At 46.6% G+C, this 14,085-nt stretch overlaps 1 protein-coding gene across 2 annotated transcripts in view; it reads right to left on the bottom strand.

Annotated features, from left to right (window-relative positions):
• Window positions 1-2,619: 2,619 nt before the first annotated feature.
• LOC141153318 (HLA class II histocompatibility antigen, DM beta chain-like) overlaps window positions 2,620-14,085 on the bottom strand; it is a 35,687-nt gene continuing 24,221 nt past the window's right edge. Inside the window, exons 5-6 of one of the 2 annotated variants that reach the window (XM_073638036.1) lie at window positions 3,455-3,503; window positions 2,620-3,168 (exon numbers count right to left, since the gene is read on the bottom strand). In XM_073638036.1, the coding sequence (XP_073494137.1) occupies window positions 3,466-3,503 (38 nt within the window). In that variant the 3' untranslated portion in view covers window positions 2,620-3,168; window positions 3,455-3,465. Of the gene's footprint in view, window positions 3,169-3,454; window positions 3,504-10,882; window positions 11,584-14,085 lie in introns of those variants that run through there. The other variant, XM_073638035.1, reaches the window with a different exon arrangement.

The raw sequence follows: 14,085 nt of genomic DNA on the forward strand, positions 1-14,085 counted from the left end.
GTGCCACACTAAAGGGTGCTAGTTTATTACATGTAGGGAACTTGTGACATTAAATAGCTACAGCACATCTATCTATCTATTCTATATACAGTACAGACCAAAAGTTTGGACACACCTTCTCATTTAAAGATTTTTCTGTATTTTCATGACTTTGAAAATTGTACATTAACACTGAAGGCATCAAAACTCTGAATTAACACATGTGGAATTATATACTTAACAAAAAAGTGTGAAACAACTGAAAATATGTCTTATATTCTAGGTTCTTCAAAGTAGCCACCTTTTGCTTTGATGACTGCTTTGCACACTCTTGGCATTCTCTTGATGAGCTTCAAGAGGTAGTCACCGGAAATGGTTTTCACTTCACAGGTGTGCCCTGTCAGGTTTAATAAGTGGGATTTCTTGCCTTATAAATGGGGTTGGGACCATCAATTGTGTTGTGCAGAAGTCTGGTGGATACACAGCTGATAGTCCTACTGAATAGACTGTTAGAATTTGTATTATGGCAAGAAAAAAGCAGCTAAGTAAAGAAAAACGAGTGGCCATCATTACTTTAAGAAATGAAGGTCAGTCAGTCCGAAAAATTGGGCAAACTTTGAAAGCGTCCCCTAGTGCAGTTGCAAAAACCATCAAGTGCTACAAAGAAACTGGCTCACATGAGAACTGCCCCAGGAAAGGAAGACCAAGAGTCACCTCTGCTTCTGAGGATAAGTTTATCCGAGTCACCAGCCTCAGAAATCGCAGGTTAACAGCAGCTCAGATTAGAGACCAGGTCAATGCCACACAGAGTTCTAGCAGCAGACACATCTCTACAACAACTGTTAAGAGGAGACTTTGTGCAGCAGGCCTTCATGGTAAAATAGCTGCTAGGAAACCACTGCTAAGGACAGGCAACAAGCAGAAGAGACTTGTTTGGGCTAAAGAACACAAGGAATGGACATTAGACCAGTGGAAATCTGTGCTTTGGTCTGATGAGTCCAAATTTGAGATCTTTGGTTCCAACCACCGTGTTTTTGTGCGACGCAGAAAAGGTGAACAGATGGACTCTACATGCCTGGTTCCCACCGTGAAGCATGGAGGAGGAGGTGTGATGGTGTGGGGTTGCTTTGCTGGTGACACTGTTGGGGATTTATTCAAAATTGAAGGCATACTGAACCAGCATGGCTACCACAGCATCTTGCAGCGGCATGCTATTCCATCCGGTTTGCGTTTAGTTGGACCATCATTTATTTTTCAACAGGACAATGACCCCAAACACACCTCCAGGCTGTGTAAGGGCTATTTGACCAAGAAGGAGAGTGATGGGGTGCTACGCCAGATGACCTGGCCTCCACAGTCACCAGACCTGAACCCAATCGAGATGGTTTGGGGTGAGCTGGACACCAGAGTGAAAGCAAAAGGGCCAACAAGTGCTAAGCATCTCTGGGAACTCCTTCAAGATTGTTGGAAGACCATTTCCGGTGACTACCTCTTGAAGCTCATCAAGAGAATGTCAAGAGTGTGCAAAGCAGTCATCAAAGCAAAAGGTAAAAAACCAAGCAATGTGAACTGAGGTCTAAGATGGTACACATGCAAGAAATAGGAGCATGTTCACACTAGCAAAAAGAAGCAAAACCTATAAAAGACAAAAATATATCTCATACCCTACCATCATTATATATAAATGTAAAGCAAAGTTGCATATTAAATATAGGGTACTTAGTGAACTATTTTTGATCAAAAAAATTATACAAGCAGTCCCACCAGCGGCAAGGTGAACCTAAATTGGGACGGTACCTACACTGTCTATATTAAAAATCTTACTGTATATCAAAGTTGAAGTAATGCATATAAAAGGGTAGACAAATAGGACCGGGTCCCAACTTCAGACCACCTAGGCCCGTGGTAAGCTACATATATACTAACTAGCTGGTGGGACGGCTTGTATACTTTTTTTGATCAAAAATAGTTCACTAAGTACCCTATATTTAATATGCAACTTTGCTTTACATTTATATATAATGATGGTAGGGTATGAGATATATTTTTATCAAAGCAAAAGGTGGCTACTTTGAAGAACCTAGAATATAAGACATATTTTCAGTTGTTTCACACTTTTTTGTTAAGTATATAATTCCACATGTGTTAATTCATAGTTTTGATGCCTTCAGTGTGAATGTACAATTTTCTTACTCATGAAAATACAGAAAAATCTTTAAATGAGAAGGTGTGTCCAAACTTTTGGTCTGTACTGTATCTATCTATTCTGATGGTTCTGGCTGTGATTTTATTGTACTTAGCTGATGAAATCTCGGATTTCCTTTGAGATGTGTGCGTAAAAATAGGGTGGCACACTCATGGTCCATGTGCCGTCCGATTTTTTTCTCGCACCCATAGCCTTGCACTGGCAAGTCCCATCCTATATACGTGGCCATATGCACCATGCTGCAATTTTTCCTCATTCTTATTAGAGCTGAGAAAAAACCCGCAGATGAGCCCTGACTCATTGAATAACATTGATGCGAGTGTGATGCGATTTTTCTCTCGCAATGCACTGAGCGTTTTTATATGCAAGTTGGAGCGACATCTTGGGGACAATTTCAACAGCCTCCAATTTCCAAAATGCATTTTCTTCAAGGATAGAATTACAGATGTTGTTTAATATCACACCAGCCATAAAGTACACACATTACAGAGACAAATTACAAATTTATGTCCACTGTGCGTTTTTTTTATTGATTCTGAAAAATATAAAAATAACATAAAATTGTCCCGAAGATACCGGTGCCTTTAATGGTGCAAAAGGGGTCTCCGAAACCATCCGGTGACAGGTCCTAAGAGTTTCTTATCCAGAGCGATAAAAATATCGGATAGAAATATCGCTCTGTGACTGCGGAGTGTTCAGTGCAGAGATCGTCCATAATCCAAACTGTCTCCTTTTATCATAAACAATAAAACAGTGAAAAAAACTTGATGAAAATGAAATGTAAGAGAAAATATCTGGCAAACTGCTGACGCTTAAAATCAATTTCCACATGTGAGTCATCTGATGTCACAGAAAAGTCCAGATTCAATGAACCCGATGGATCTTCTTTCCATCCCAGATAGATTTGTAGGGATCTGTGTTGCCAGTCGCCCGGGTCCGTACAACGGAGACCTGTTATAGCTGAAATTCCTGTAGACCTGAAACTGAAGGAACAAGGCGATCACTGGGGAAGCTTATTCCTCAATATTTTTTTAATAACAGCAAGGATGTATCGTATCAGAAAACTATGTCAGATAATTATTTATATTTCCTCTTTTAGCGATTAGTTATAAGGGCGAGGAGAGAAGGACGCCATGAGCGATAATGCAAAAGAAACTGTCTATAGGAACTTAGTTTGTGCCAAGGCCACAAAGTTTCTATCTAAAGTCAGAATCACGGCCCTTCTAAATATACTAATAGATGTATAAAATAATTGAGTTTTTCATTTACCTCCTGGAGCCTCAGTTTGCTTCATTGTATCCTGGGATTGGAGTGTAACCTACAGAAGGAGAAACAAGAAAAGATCCCGCTGAAAACAGCATATTAATATCACATAGATTATCCAGATCACCAGTCAGTGGCTATTGTATCACCCAACACAATATGTAAATGTAATAATAATAATAAAATGCTCATCCAATGAAAATGAATTGTTAAAGATTCTCCTAGTTGATAATGCCACTGGACTCACTATCCCCCCACTACTCTCCAGTAGTTGTCCCTTTTCCTCATCTCTCCACTGAATTTTTATCCATTTACAGTATGAATCAAATGTTTTACCTTCAGTTCCTCTTCCCTGAATCTTCCCTGATCTACATCTCCACCACTATTCACAGATATTCTCCTAACCTTCCTCTCTGCTTCTTTTTTCCCCTACCTTTTTACATACAGTATACAGGATTTCTCTTGAGCTGCCCCATTTTTCTGGATTGCTCTCTCTACTTGTAAAAAGTTTCTCACCCTTCCTATTTTCTAATTTCCCCTCTACTTTGTCTCCACCTGAAGATAACAAAGCGACTGTTATGCACACGCCCGGACTGACTGGCGTGTGCGTGTTTAGTGATCCCACTGGACCATGAACCGGAGAGTGCCTGGAGGGGCGTAACTAAGTATCCGCCCAATCTGACCAAGGTCGCACGACGGCTAACGACGCCTGTGCACCAGGGAGGAACCGAGCAGAGGGGCCAGGTGCTACTCCAAGTCAGACCCCGGACACGGCTGTTGACCCACACCGGGCAATACAGGAACAGGCAGGTTCGGCTGGCACACTGACTGGTGGGTATAGGCAGGCATGACTGGTATGCAGGCAGGCGGGCACTGGTAAGCACGACTAGTATGCAGGCAGGGGGTACTGGCAAGCACGGCTGGAGTGCAGACAGGGAGGCACTAGCAGGTTGGAGCACAGATGGGATAAGGTCCAATACAGACTGGGACTCAGGAACAGAACAGCAGATGCGGTAGACAAGCAGAGCAGAGCGAGGCCGCCGGAGCGGTGAGCGAGAGCAGAGCAGGGCGAGACCGCCGGAGTGGTGAGCGAGAGCAAAGCAGAGCGAGACCACCTGGAGCGGTAAGCAAAGGCAGAGCAGAGCGAGACCGCCTGGAGCGGTGAGCAAAGGCAGAGCAGAGCGAGACCGCCTGAAGCGGTGAGCAAAGGCAGAGCGAGACCTCCTGGAGCGGTGAGCAAAGGCAGAGCAGAGCGAGACCGCCTGGAGCGGTGAGCAAAGGCAGAGCAGAGCAAGACCGCCTGGAGCGGTGAGCAAAGGCAGAGCAGAGCGAGACCGCCTGGAGCAGTGAGCAAAGGCAGAGCAGAGCGAGACCGCCTGGAGGGGTGAGCAAAGGCAGAGCAGAGCGAGACCGCCTGGAGCGGTGAGCCAAGGCAGAGCAGAGAGAGACCGCCTGGAGCGGTGAGCAAAGGCAGAGCAGAGCGAGACCGCCTGGAGCGGTGAGCAAAGGCAGAACAGAGCGAGACTGCCTGGAGCGGGACGAACAGGCTAGGAGCGTGTTCAGACTGGCCTGGAAATACAGCCTCCAGGAAGGCGGACAGACAGGCAAGAAAACACAGATAACAGATCTAGGTATGCGGCACCTAGAAGGCGGAATGAACAGGCTAGGAGCGTGTTCAGACTGGCCTGGAAATACAGCCTCCAGGAAGGCGGACAGACAACAGGCTAGGAGATAATTCACACAGGACCTGGCACTTCAGCAGCCAGAAGCCCTTTGAAGGAACGAGATGCTCAGGCATCAGCTCCAGAGTGGAGCTGGTTTAAATATCCAAAGATGGACAGCAATAGGCTGAGGACGCATCAGGGGTGTGCCCACAGCAGCTACAAGAAGCAGGAAGTAATCGGGCTCCGCCCTAAGCAGCCAGAACAGAGACAAACAGACAGCATGGAGGCATGGCTAGCAGACTGGACTGATGATCAAGTTTGCGATCTTGCATAGTGGGGGATAGTACACTATGCAAGAACGCCACAAGGTATGTTACAGCGACAACACTATTTTCACACTTTTTTCCATTCCCTACTCTACTCTATGTCTTCCTCGTGTCTTCTATTGGAGTTTGCACCCAGCAATACTCTGTAAGCGCAGCGCTGCGTGTTTGATGATGGATATTGTCGAGGATTTATCTAACACTAAGTTCACCAACAGTTTTTTGAACGAGGATTTTGAAGCAGATCTGCTCCAAAGTGTTTGTAAGACAAAACTTTAAATGCTCTTTGAATATTCTTACTATATGATTCAACATGAAATCCACTTTGCTGTTTATACATTGAGGATTTGGCTCTTTTTTTATCTAACAAGGTTTTGAAAAACTCGCTGCAGAAAAAAAGAAATTACATGCCACTTCTCTGACATATTCCTCGTGTAATGCTCTCCAAACATGACATTGTTAAGTCAAAAGGCTGTAAAAAAAATGTTAAAAAAGCACTGAAAAAAACTCTTCGAAACTGTGTCAGGAAAAAAATGTCCCTAAAGCAATGAAAAAAAACACACGCTTAGTGACGTGCATTCCTTGGGAAAAACTTTTCTGATTTTTCTGCTTTCAAAATACTGGATGTGAACTTTGCCCAATAGTTAAAGCTCTCTTGCTCTTTTTTTCAGAAAATAATTGACATATTGCTGGGATCTCCATAACTTTCTATTGCTGTGACCTTAAAGATAAAGGGAAAGGGACACCGGCCCCTTATTATATTTTCACCACCACAACCGGACTCTGCAGGTAATGTTACTCAGCCCCAATTATTGTAAGCAGATTTCTCGAGAGCGCATGATTGTAGGGATCTGTGAGAGTCCCGGGACTCATAATGCCGGAAGAAGCCGTGCCGTATTTATCACAGGGACACATATGTGATAATTGGGTGCTCCCGTCTAGACATGTCACACACTTCCATCTACTAAGGCCACATTCACCCATTCAGTATTTTGTCAGTATTTTACATCAGTATTTGTAAGAAAAAAACAGGAGTGGTTGATAAATACAGAAGTTTTGACGTGTTTCTATTATACTTTTAGGGCTCTTTCACATGTCAGTATCTCCGGTACGAGTGGTGACGGTTTCCACACGTACCGGAGACACTGACACACGCAGACCCATTCATCTGCACACATGTCAGTGTGTTTTCACGGACTGCGTGTTCGTGTGCTCCACATGCTGACATGTCCGTTTTTGGATTACAGCACGGTTCACACGGACCCATTCAAGTCTATGGGTCCGATTAAACACGTACCGCACACAGATGCCAGTCATATGACATGTACCGGCGCCTGGGAATCAGTGTACAGTTAGCTCTGTTCCCAAGCGCCGGATGCTGAACGCTGCCCTCATCATGGTTCCCTGCCGGCACTGCGATCAGCACCAGCAGGGACAATGATGAGGGTAGTGGTAGTCTGCTCCCGGTGTCCACCTGTGTAAAAATAAGAATAAAATAATAAAATTAATATACTCACCTGTCCAGAGATGCCCCCCGCTGTAATACATGCGACCGCTGAAGCTGAGGAGCCGGGGAGAATGAGCCGCACCGGAGCAGCAGCTCAGGAGCGGTGTCCTGTCACTCACTGAGGGCAGCTTATTCTTCCCGGCTCCTCGGCTTCAGCGGTCGCATGGTTACAGCGTGGGACATCTCCGGACAGGTGAGTATATTGATTTTATTATTTTATTCTTCTCTAATCTGCCATTCATCTCTAAACTCCTGGAACGCTTGGTCCACTCCCGTCTAATCTGCTATCTGTCAGATAACTCTCTCCTCGACCCTCTACAATCTGGTTTCCGCTCCTTACACTCCACTGAAACTGCCCTCACTAAAGTCTCTAATGATCTATTAACAGCTAAATACAAAGGTCACTGATCACTGCTGATTCTCCTGGATCTCTCTGCCGCATTTGAAACTGTGGATCACCAGATCCTCCGCACTATGCTCCGCTCTATAGGCCTCAAGGACACCGTTCTCTCCTGGTTCTCCTCCTACCTCTCTGACCGCTCCTTCACTGTATCTTTTGCCGGCTCCTCTTCCCCTCCTCATCCCCTTACTATCGGGGTTCCGCAGAGCTCAGTCCTAGGCCCCCTCCTCTTCTCTCTATACACTGCCCCTATTGGACAAACAATCAGCAGATTTGGGTTCCAGTATCATCTCTATGCTGATGACATCCAATTATATACCTCTTCCCCTGACATCACCCCTACCCTAATACAAAATACCAAGGATTGTTTGTCTGCTGTTTCTAACATCATGTCCACCCTCTATCTTAAACTGAATCTCTCCAAAACTCAACTTCTTGTATTTCTCCCCTATACTAACCTAACTCTACCTAACATCGAAATTACCTTGGAGGGTTCAACCATAACTCCCAGCAGCACGCCCGCTGCTTTGAGATTATATTCAACACTAACCTTTCCTTTACTCCCTATATCCGATCACTCACCCACTCTTGTCACCTGCATCTTAAAAACATCTCCAGAATCCGACTTTTTCTCACCTTGGAAAGTGCTAAAACTCTTACTATCGCTCTTATTCACTCTCGTCTGGACTACTGCAACTCTCTTCTGATCGGACTCCTTCTTACCAAACTTTCTCCTCTCCAATCCATCCTGAATGCGGCAGCGAGGGTCGTATTTCTGTCCAGCCGCTTCATCGATGCCTCCATCTTGTGCCAGTCATTACACTGGTTACCCATTTGCTACAGGGTCCAATATAAACTCATTGCTCTCACCCACAAAGCTCTCCACAGTTCTGCACCACCTTATATCTCCTCTCTCATCTCAGTCTATTGTCCTACACGTGCCCTCCATTCTACAAATGACCTAAGACTAACATTCCCCATAATCCGAACCTCGCACCTCCGTCTCCAAGACTTCTCTCGTGCTGCACCAATTCTCTGGAATGCTCTACCCCAGATGACCCGACTGATGCCTAGCCCCCATGTCTTCAAGCGTGCTTTAAAAACCCATCTCTTTAAACAAGTCTACCACCTCTACTACTCAGTAAACTAACTTTCCCCTGTTCCCTCCTAAATATTATTCAGTCCTCACTCCTGATGTAACTGTTTAAACTTTCTAAACTTGTATTGAATTTATTGTCTGTACATGTCCCCGCTTAATTGTAAAGTGCTGCGGAATATGTTGGTGCTATATAAATAAAAATTATTATTATTATAAATTATTATTATTATTTTTACACAGGTGGACACCGGGAGCAGACTACTACTACCCTCATCAATGTCCCTGCTGATGCTGATCACAGAACTGCCAGGGAACCATGATGAAGGCAGCACCCGGCACTTGGGAACAGCGTTAACTGTAGCGCTGATTTCCCGGCACTGGTCCGTGTGATCCTGATGCGGCACACGGTTGCTACACGTGTGACACACTCGGGCACACAGGACACGGATATCTCCGGTACCGGTATACGGACGTGTGAAACGGCCTTAGTTTGATTGTTCTACTCCTGATTTTGGCTTACAAATACTGATAATACTGATGTAAAATACTGACCAAATACTGAACGTGTGAACATGGCCTTACACTGACTGGTTGGTTCGGCCTCTTTCTCATATATTCAGACATCCATTTTTTTCCTTCCGTTGTGGTAATAAAATACTAAAGAGAAATTGATGTCCTGACTGATCCCATGATTTTCAATTGTATCAGTTATTTAGTTTGGGGCCAGAACAAGAAATGTTGCATGCAGGATCCTTCTGTCCAGCTAAAGATGTCAGACCGGTGCCCAAAATGAAAATCTTTGTCTTCAGTAGTGCCCAGCTAAGACATAAAAACCAGCCGGGCGCTCCACCATCCTGGGTGAGGCCACCACTATGGCCAGTGACATCTAGATTGTTTTGTACCTTACAGGGCTGAAGCTCACACAGAAGACGTCTTGAGCTTTATGTACTTTTTGTCATTTTTGGCTTCTTTCTAACTAGTGCACTCAGCATCTTAAGCCGCACTCAGATCCGTCACATCCGTGCGTCCCGGTCCGAGTAAAGACTACGAGGTCCGGTCCGAGTCCAGACTACGAAGCCCGGACCGAGTCCAGACTACGAGGCCCGGACCGAGTCCAGACTACGAGGCCCGGACCGAGTCCAGACTACGAAGCCCGGACCGAGTCCAGACTACGAGGCCCGGACCGAGTCCAGACTACGAGGCCCGGACCGAGTCCAGACTACGAGGCCCGGACCGAGTCCAGACTACGAGGCCCAGACCAAGTCCAGAATCTGAGGTCCGGACCGAGTACAGACTACGAGGCCCGAACCGAGTACAGACTACGAAGCCCGGACAAAGTCCAGACTACGAGGCCCGGACCGAGTCCAGAATCTGAGGTCCGGACCGAGTCCAGACTACGAGGCCCGAAACGAGTACAGACTACGAGGCCCGGACCGAGTACAGACTACGAGGCCCGAACCGAGTCCAGACTACGAGGCCCGGACCGAGTCCAGAATCTGAGGTCCGGACCGAGTACAGATTACGAGGCCCGAACCGAGTACAGATTACGAGGCCCGAACCGAGTACAGACTACGAGGCCCGAACCGAGTACAGACTACGAGGCCCGGACCGGGTCCAGACTACGAGGCCCGAACCGAGTACAGACTACGAGGCCCGGACCGAGTACAGACTACGAGGCCCGGACCGAGTACAGACTACGAGGCCCGGAATCCGTTATGTGAAAGAGCTGAGGTCCTTCTCTTCTACGTAGGAAGCAGCACAAGTTCTGAAGAACCTCAACAGTTATGAAAAGATGGATGAAGACGACAAACACACAAGACACAGAAATATGTGATATATTTATAGACGGTGGATAAATAGACATTGTGAGAAATACAGGAAAAGGCAAACAGAAGAGACAAAACACTGATGAGGTGACATGGATGTGACAAAATGACGTCTGTAGAACATGGAGGGGAGACCAAGCACAAGAGGGTCAGAACTTGTAAGGAGAAGCACTTTTGCAGTTTACTGCTTATTAAAATTTGTAGTCGTTCTTGAGATATGAACAATTTTCTGTTATTTTTCAGCTCGTTGACTAAGAGACCGACCACCGCTGTTTTCTAGCTTGTAAGCACTTCACCAAAGATGTTTGGTATTAGGAGGTTTCAGCGCTTCAGCGATCCAAGACAGTTTCAGAGCAGTGGATATAACTGTATAACTCAATAGAAAAGAGCTTGTAAGCACTGCGCATGTTCTACTGTCTAGCAGTGGCGGTCGGTTTTCATGGCAATGAGCTGCAAATAAAGCAAAAGTAAAGTGTTAATATCTCAAGAATGGTTAAAAATTTTAGCCATTCTTGAGAATTGCTTATTAATTTAATAAGCTATAAAATATATTTAATTGCTATAAAATTTTAATAAGCAGTAAATTGCAAAACTGCTTGTTTTTACCTGCACCATCCAACAATAGCCATTTATAAAGATGGGAATGAGCCTTTAAGCTTAGACCCCTGTCAGTCAGTGTGGCTAACAGAGACTGAAGTTTATCCTGAGGCTAGGTGCTCCCATGCTTTACACTGTAGCTTTGCTTTCTCAAACTGACTAATATATATTAGCACAAGCCCATCACAAACACCCTGGCTCTATAGATCACAGGGGTCCGGCAATCAGACTCCTATTGATCTAACTTGATTAAACTATGGCATAATTTGACAGATGAAAGTGAAAATATCCCTCTGCCTCGCCATGAGACAACCCCCTGCAGTCATCTATAACAGGTCCGCTGCATAATGAAGCTCTCCGGACAATGTACAGGAGAGGATTATCTTGGGCTTCATTACAAAGTTAATCAGGGCAGCGGCGGATATCACCATCATCATCATCATCCAGATTTGTTACATCACTCAGTGCACACCCCTGGTGAAAGGGGGCCAGAAGCCCAGACCCTACTATAAGTTGCCCATCCATAGAATCTGTCTCACTGTCTTCTCCAAGATCCCGCTCTTCATCCACGAGTGACTGTGATTGACAGGACAGTAATGACGATGCGCTGTCGTTAGTGATGGACCCCTCTCTGCTTAAGGAAATTAATAAGAAAGGCAAACATGGTGCAAATATGTGACGCCAAGTACGGACAATGGTGGGTAAGAAGTGACAGTCATCTACAAGACAGGAACAGAACATCCACTGTGAGGACTACAACAAGAGGGGTTAGTACAGACAATACAAATGAGACAGGGATAAAATAAATGGCGCTGGCGGAGATGACAGTACGATACTTCAACAACAAATATGTCTGATAGCGAAATATGGTGCCAATACCAGGTGCATAGGAGTCCTGCTGTCCTGTGAGTCAGAGCTTAGGAGTTCTGCTGTCCTGTGTGTCAGAGCTTAGGAGTCCTGCTGTCCTGTGAGTCAGAGCTTAGGAGTCCTGCTGTCCTGTGTGTCAGAGCTTAGGAGTCCTGCTGTCCTGTGAGTCAGAGCTTAGGAGTCCTGCTGTCCTGTGTGTCAAAGCTTAGGAGTCCTGCTGTCCTGTGAGACAGAGCTTAGGAGTCCTGCTGTCCTGTGTGTCAAAGCTTAGGAGTCCTGCTGTCCTGTGAGACAGAGCTTAGGAGTCCTGCTGTCCTGTGTGTCAGAGCTTAGGAGTCCTGCTGTCCTGTTTGTCAGAGTTTAGGAGTCCTGCTGTCCTGTTTGTCAGAGTTTAGGAGTCCTGCTGTCCTGTGTGTCAAAGCTTAGGAGTCCTGCTGTCCTGTGAGACAGAGCTTAGGAGTCCTGCTGTCCTGTTTGTCAGAGATTAGGAGTCCTGCTGTCCTGTTTGTCAGAGTTTAGGAGTCCTGCTGTCCTGTGTGTCAGAGCTTAGGAGTCCTGCTGTCCTGTGAGTCAGAGCTTAGGAGTCCTGCTGTCCTGTTTGTCAGAGCTTAGGAGTCCTGCTGTCCTGAGTGTCAGAGCTTAGGAGTCCTGCTGTCCTGTGTGTCAGAGCTTAGGAGTCCTGCTGTCCTGTGTGTCAGAGCTTAGGAGTCCTGCTGTCCTGTGAGTCAGAGCTTAGGAGTCCTGCTGTCATGTGTGTCAAAGCTTAGGAGTCCTGCTGTCCTGTGAGACAGAGCTTAGGAGTCCTGCTGTCCTGTGTGTCAAAGCTTAGGAGTCCTGCTGTCCTGTGAGACAGAGCTTAGGAGTACTGCTGTCCTGTGTGTCAGAGCTTAGGAGTCCTGCTGTCCTGTTTGTCAGAGTTTAGGAGTCCTGCTGTCCTGTGTGTCAGAGCTTAGGAGTCCTGCTGTCCTGTGTGTCAGAGCTTAGGAGTCCTGCTGTCCTGTTTGTCAGAGTTTAGGAGTCCTGCTGTCCTGTGTGTCAGAGCTTAGGAGTCCTGCTGTCCTGTGTGTCAGAGCTTAGGAGTCCTGCTGTCCTGTGTGTCAGAGCTTAGGAGTCCTGCTGTCCTGTGAGTCAGAGCTTAGGAGTCCTGCTGTCCTGTGTGTCAAAGCTTAGAAGTCCTGCTGTCCTGTGAGACAGAGCTTAGGAGTCCTGCTGTCCTGTGTGTCAAAGCTTAGGAGTCCTGCTGTCCTGTGAGACAGAGCTTAGGAGTCCTGCTGTCCTGTGTGTCAGAGCTTAGGAGTCCTGCTGTCCTGTTTGTCAGAGTTTAGGAGTCCTGCTGTCCTGTGTGTCAGAGCTTAGGAGTCCTGCTGTCCTGTGAGTCAGAGCTTAGGAGTCCTGCTGTCCTGTTTGTCAGAGCTTAGGAGTCCTGCTGTCCTGTGAGTCAGAGCTTAAGAGTCCTGCTGTCCTGTGAGTTAGAGCTTAGGAGTCCTGCTGTCCTGTGTGTCAAAGCTTAGGAGTCCTGCTGTCCTGTGAGACAGAGCTTAGGAGTCCTGCTGTCCTGTGTGTCAGAGCTTAGGAGTCCTGCTGTCCTGTGTGTCAGAGCCTAGGAGTCCTGCTGTCCTGTGAGTCAGAGCTTAGGAGTCCTGCTGTCCTGTGTGTCAGAGCTTAGGAGTCCTGCTGTCCTGTGTGTCAGAGCTTAGGAGTCCTGCTGTCCTGTGTGTCAGAGCTTAGGAGTCCTGCTGTCCTGTTTGTCAGAGCTTAGGAGTCCTGCTGTCCTGTGAGTCAGAGCTTAGGAGTCCTGCTGTCCTGTGTGTCAGAGCTTAGGAGTCCTGTTGTCCTGTGTGTCAGAGCTTAGGAGTCCTGCTGTCCTGTGTGTCAGAGCTTAGGAGTCCTACTGTCCTGTGAGTCAGAGCTTAGGAGTCCAGCTGTCCTGTGTGTCAGAGCTTAGGAGTCCTGCTGTCCTGTGTGTCAGAGCTTAGGAGTCCTGCTGTCCTGTGAGTCAGAGCTTAGGAGTCCTGCTGTCCTGTGTGTCAAAGCTTAGGAGTCCTGCTGTCCTGTGAGACAGAGCTTAGGAGTCCTGCTGTCCTGTGTGTCAAAGCTTAGGAGTCCTGCTGTCCTGTGAGACAGAGCTTAGGAGTCCTGCTGTCCTGTGTGTCAGAGCTTAGGAGTCCTGCTGTCCTGTTTATCAGAGTTTAGGAGTCCTGCTGTCCTGTGTGTCAGAGCTTAGGAGTCCTGCTGTCCTGTGAGTCAGAGCTTAGGAGTCCTGCTGTCCTGTTTGTCAGAGCTTAGGAGTCCTGCTGTCCTCAGTGTCAGAGCTTAGGAGTCCTGCTGTCCTGTGTGTCAGAGCTTAGGAGTCC

Source organism: Phyllobates terribilis, unplaced genomic scaffold (genome assembly GCF_046119375.1).
Source record: "Phyllobates terribilis strain yellow unplaced genomic scaffold, ASM4611937v1 Scaffold_7__3_contigs__length_470593459, whole genome shotgun sequence".
Classification (NCBI taxonomy): Eukaryota; Metazoa; Chordata; class Amphibia; order Anura; family Dendrobatidae; genus Phyllobates; species Phyllobates terribilis.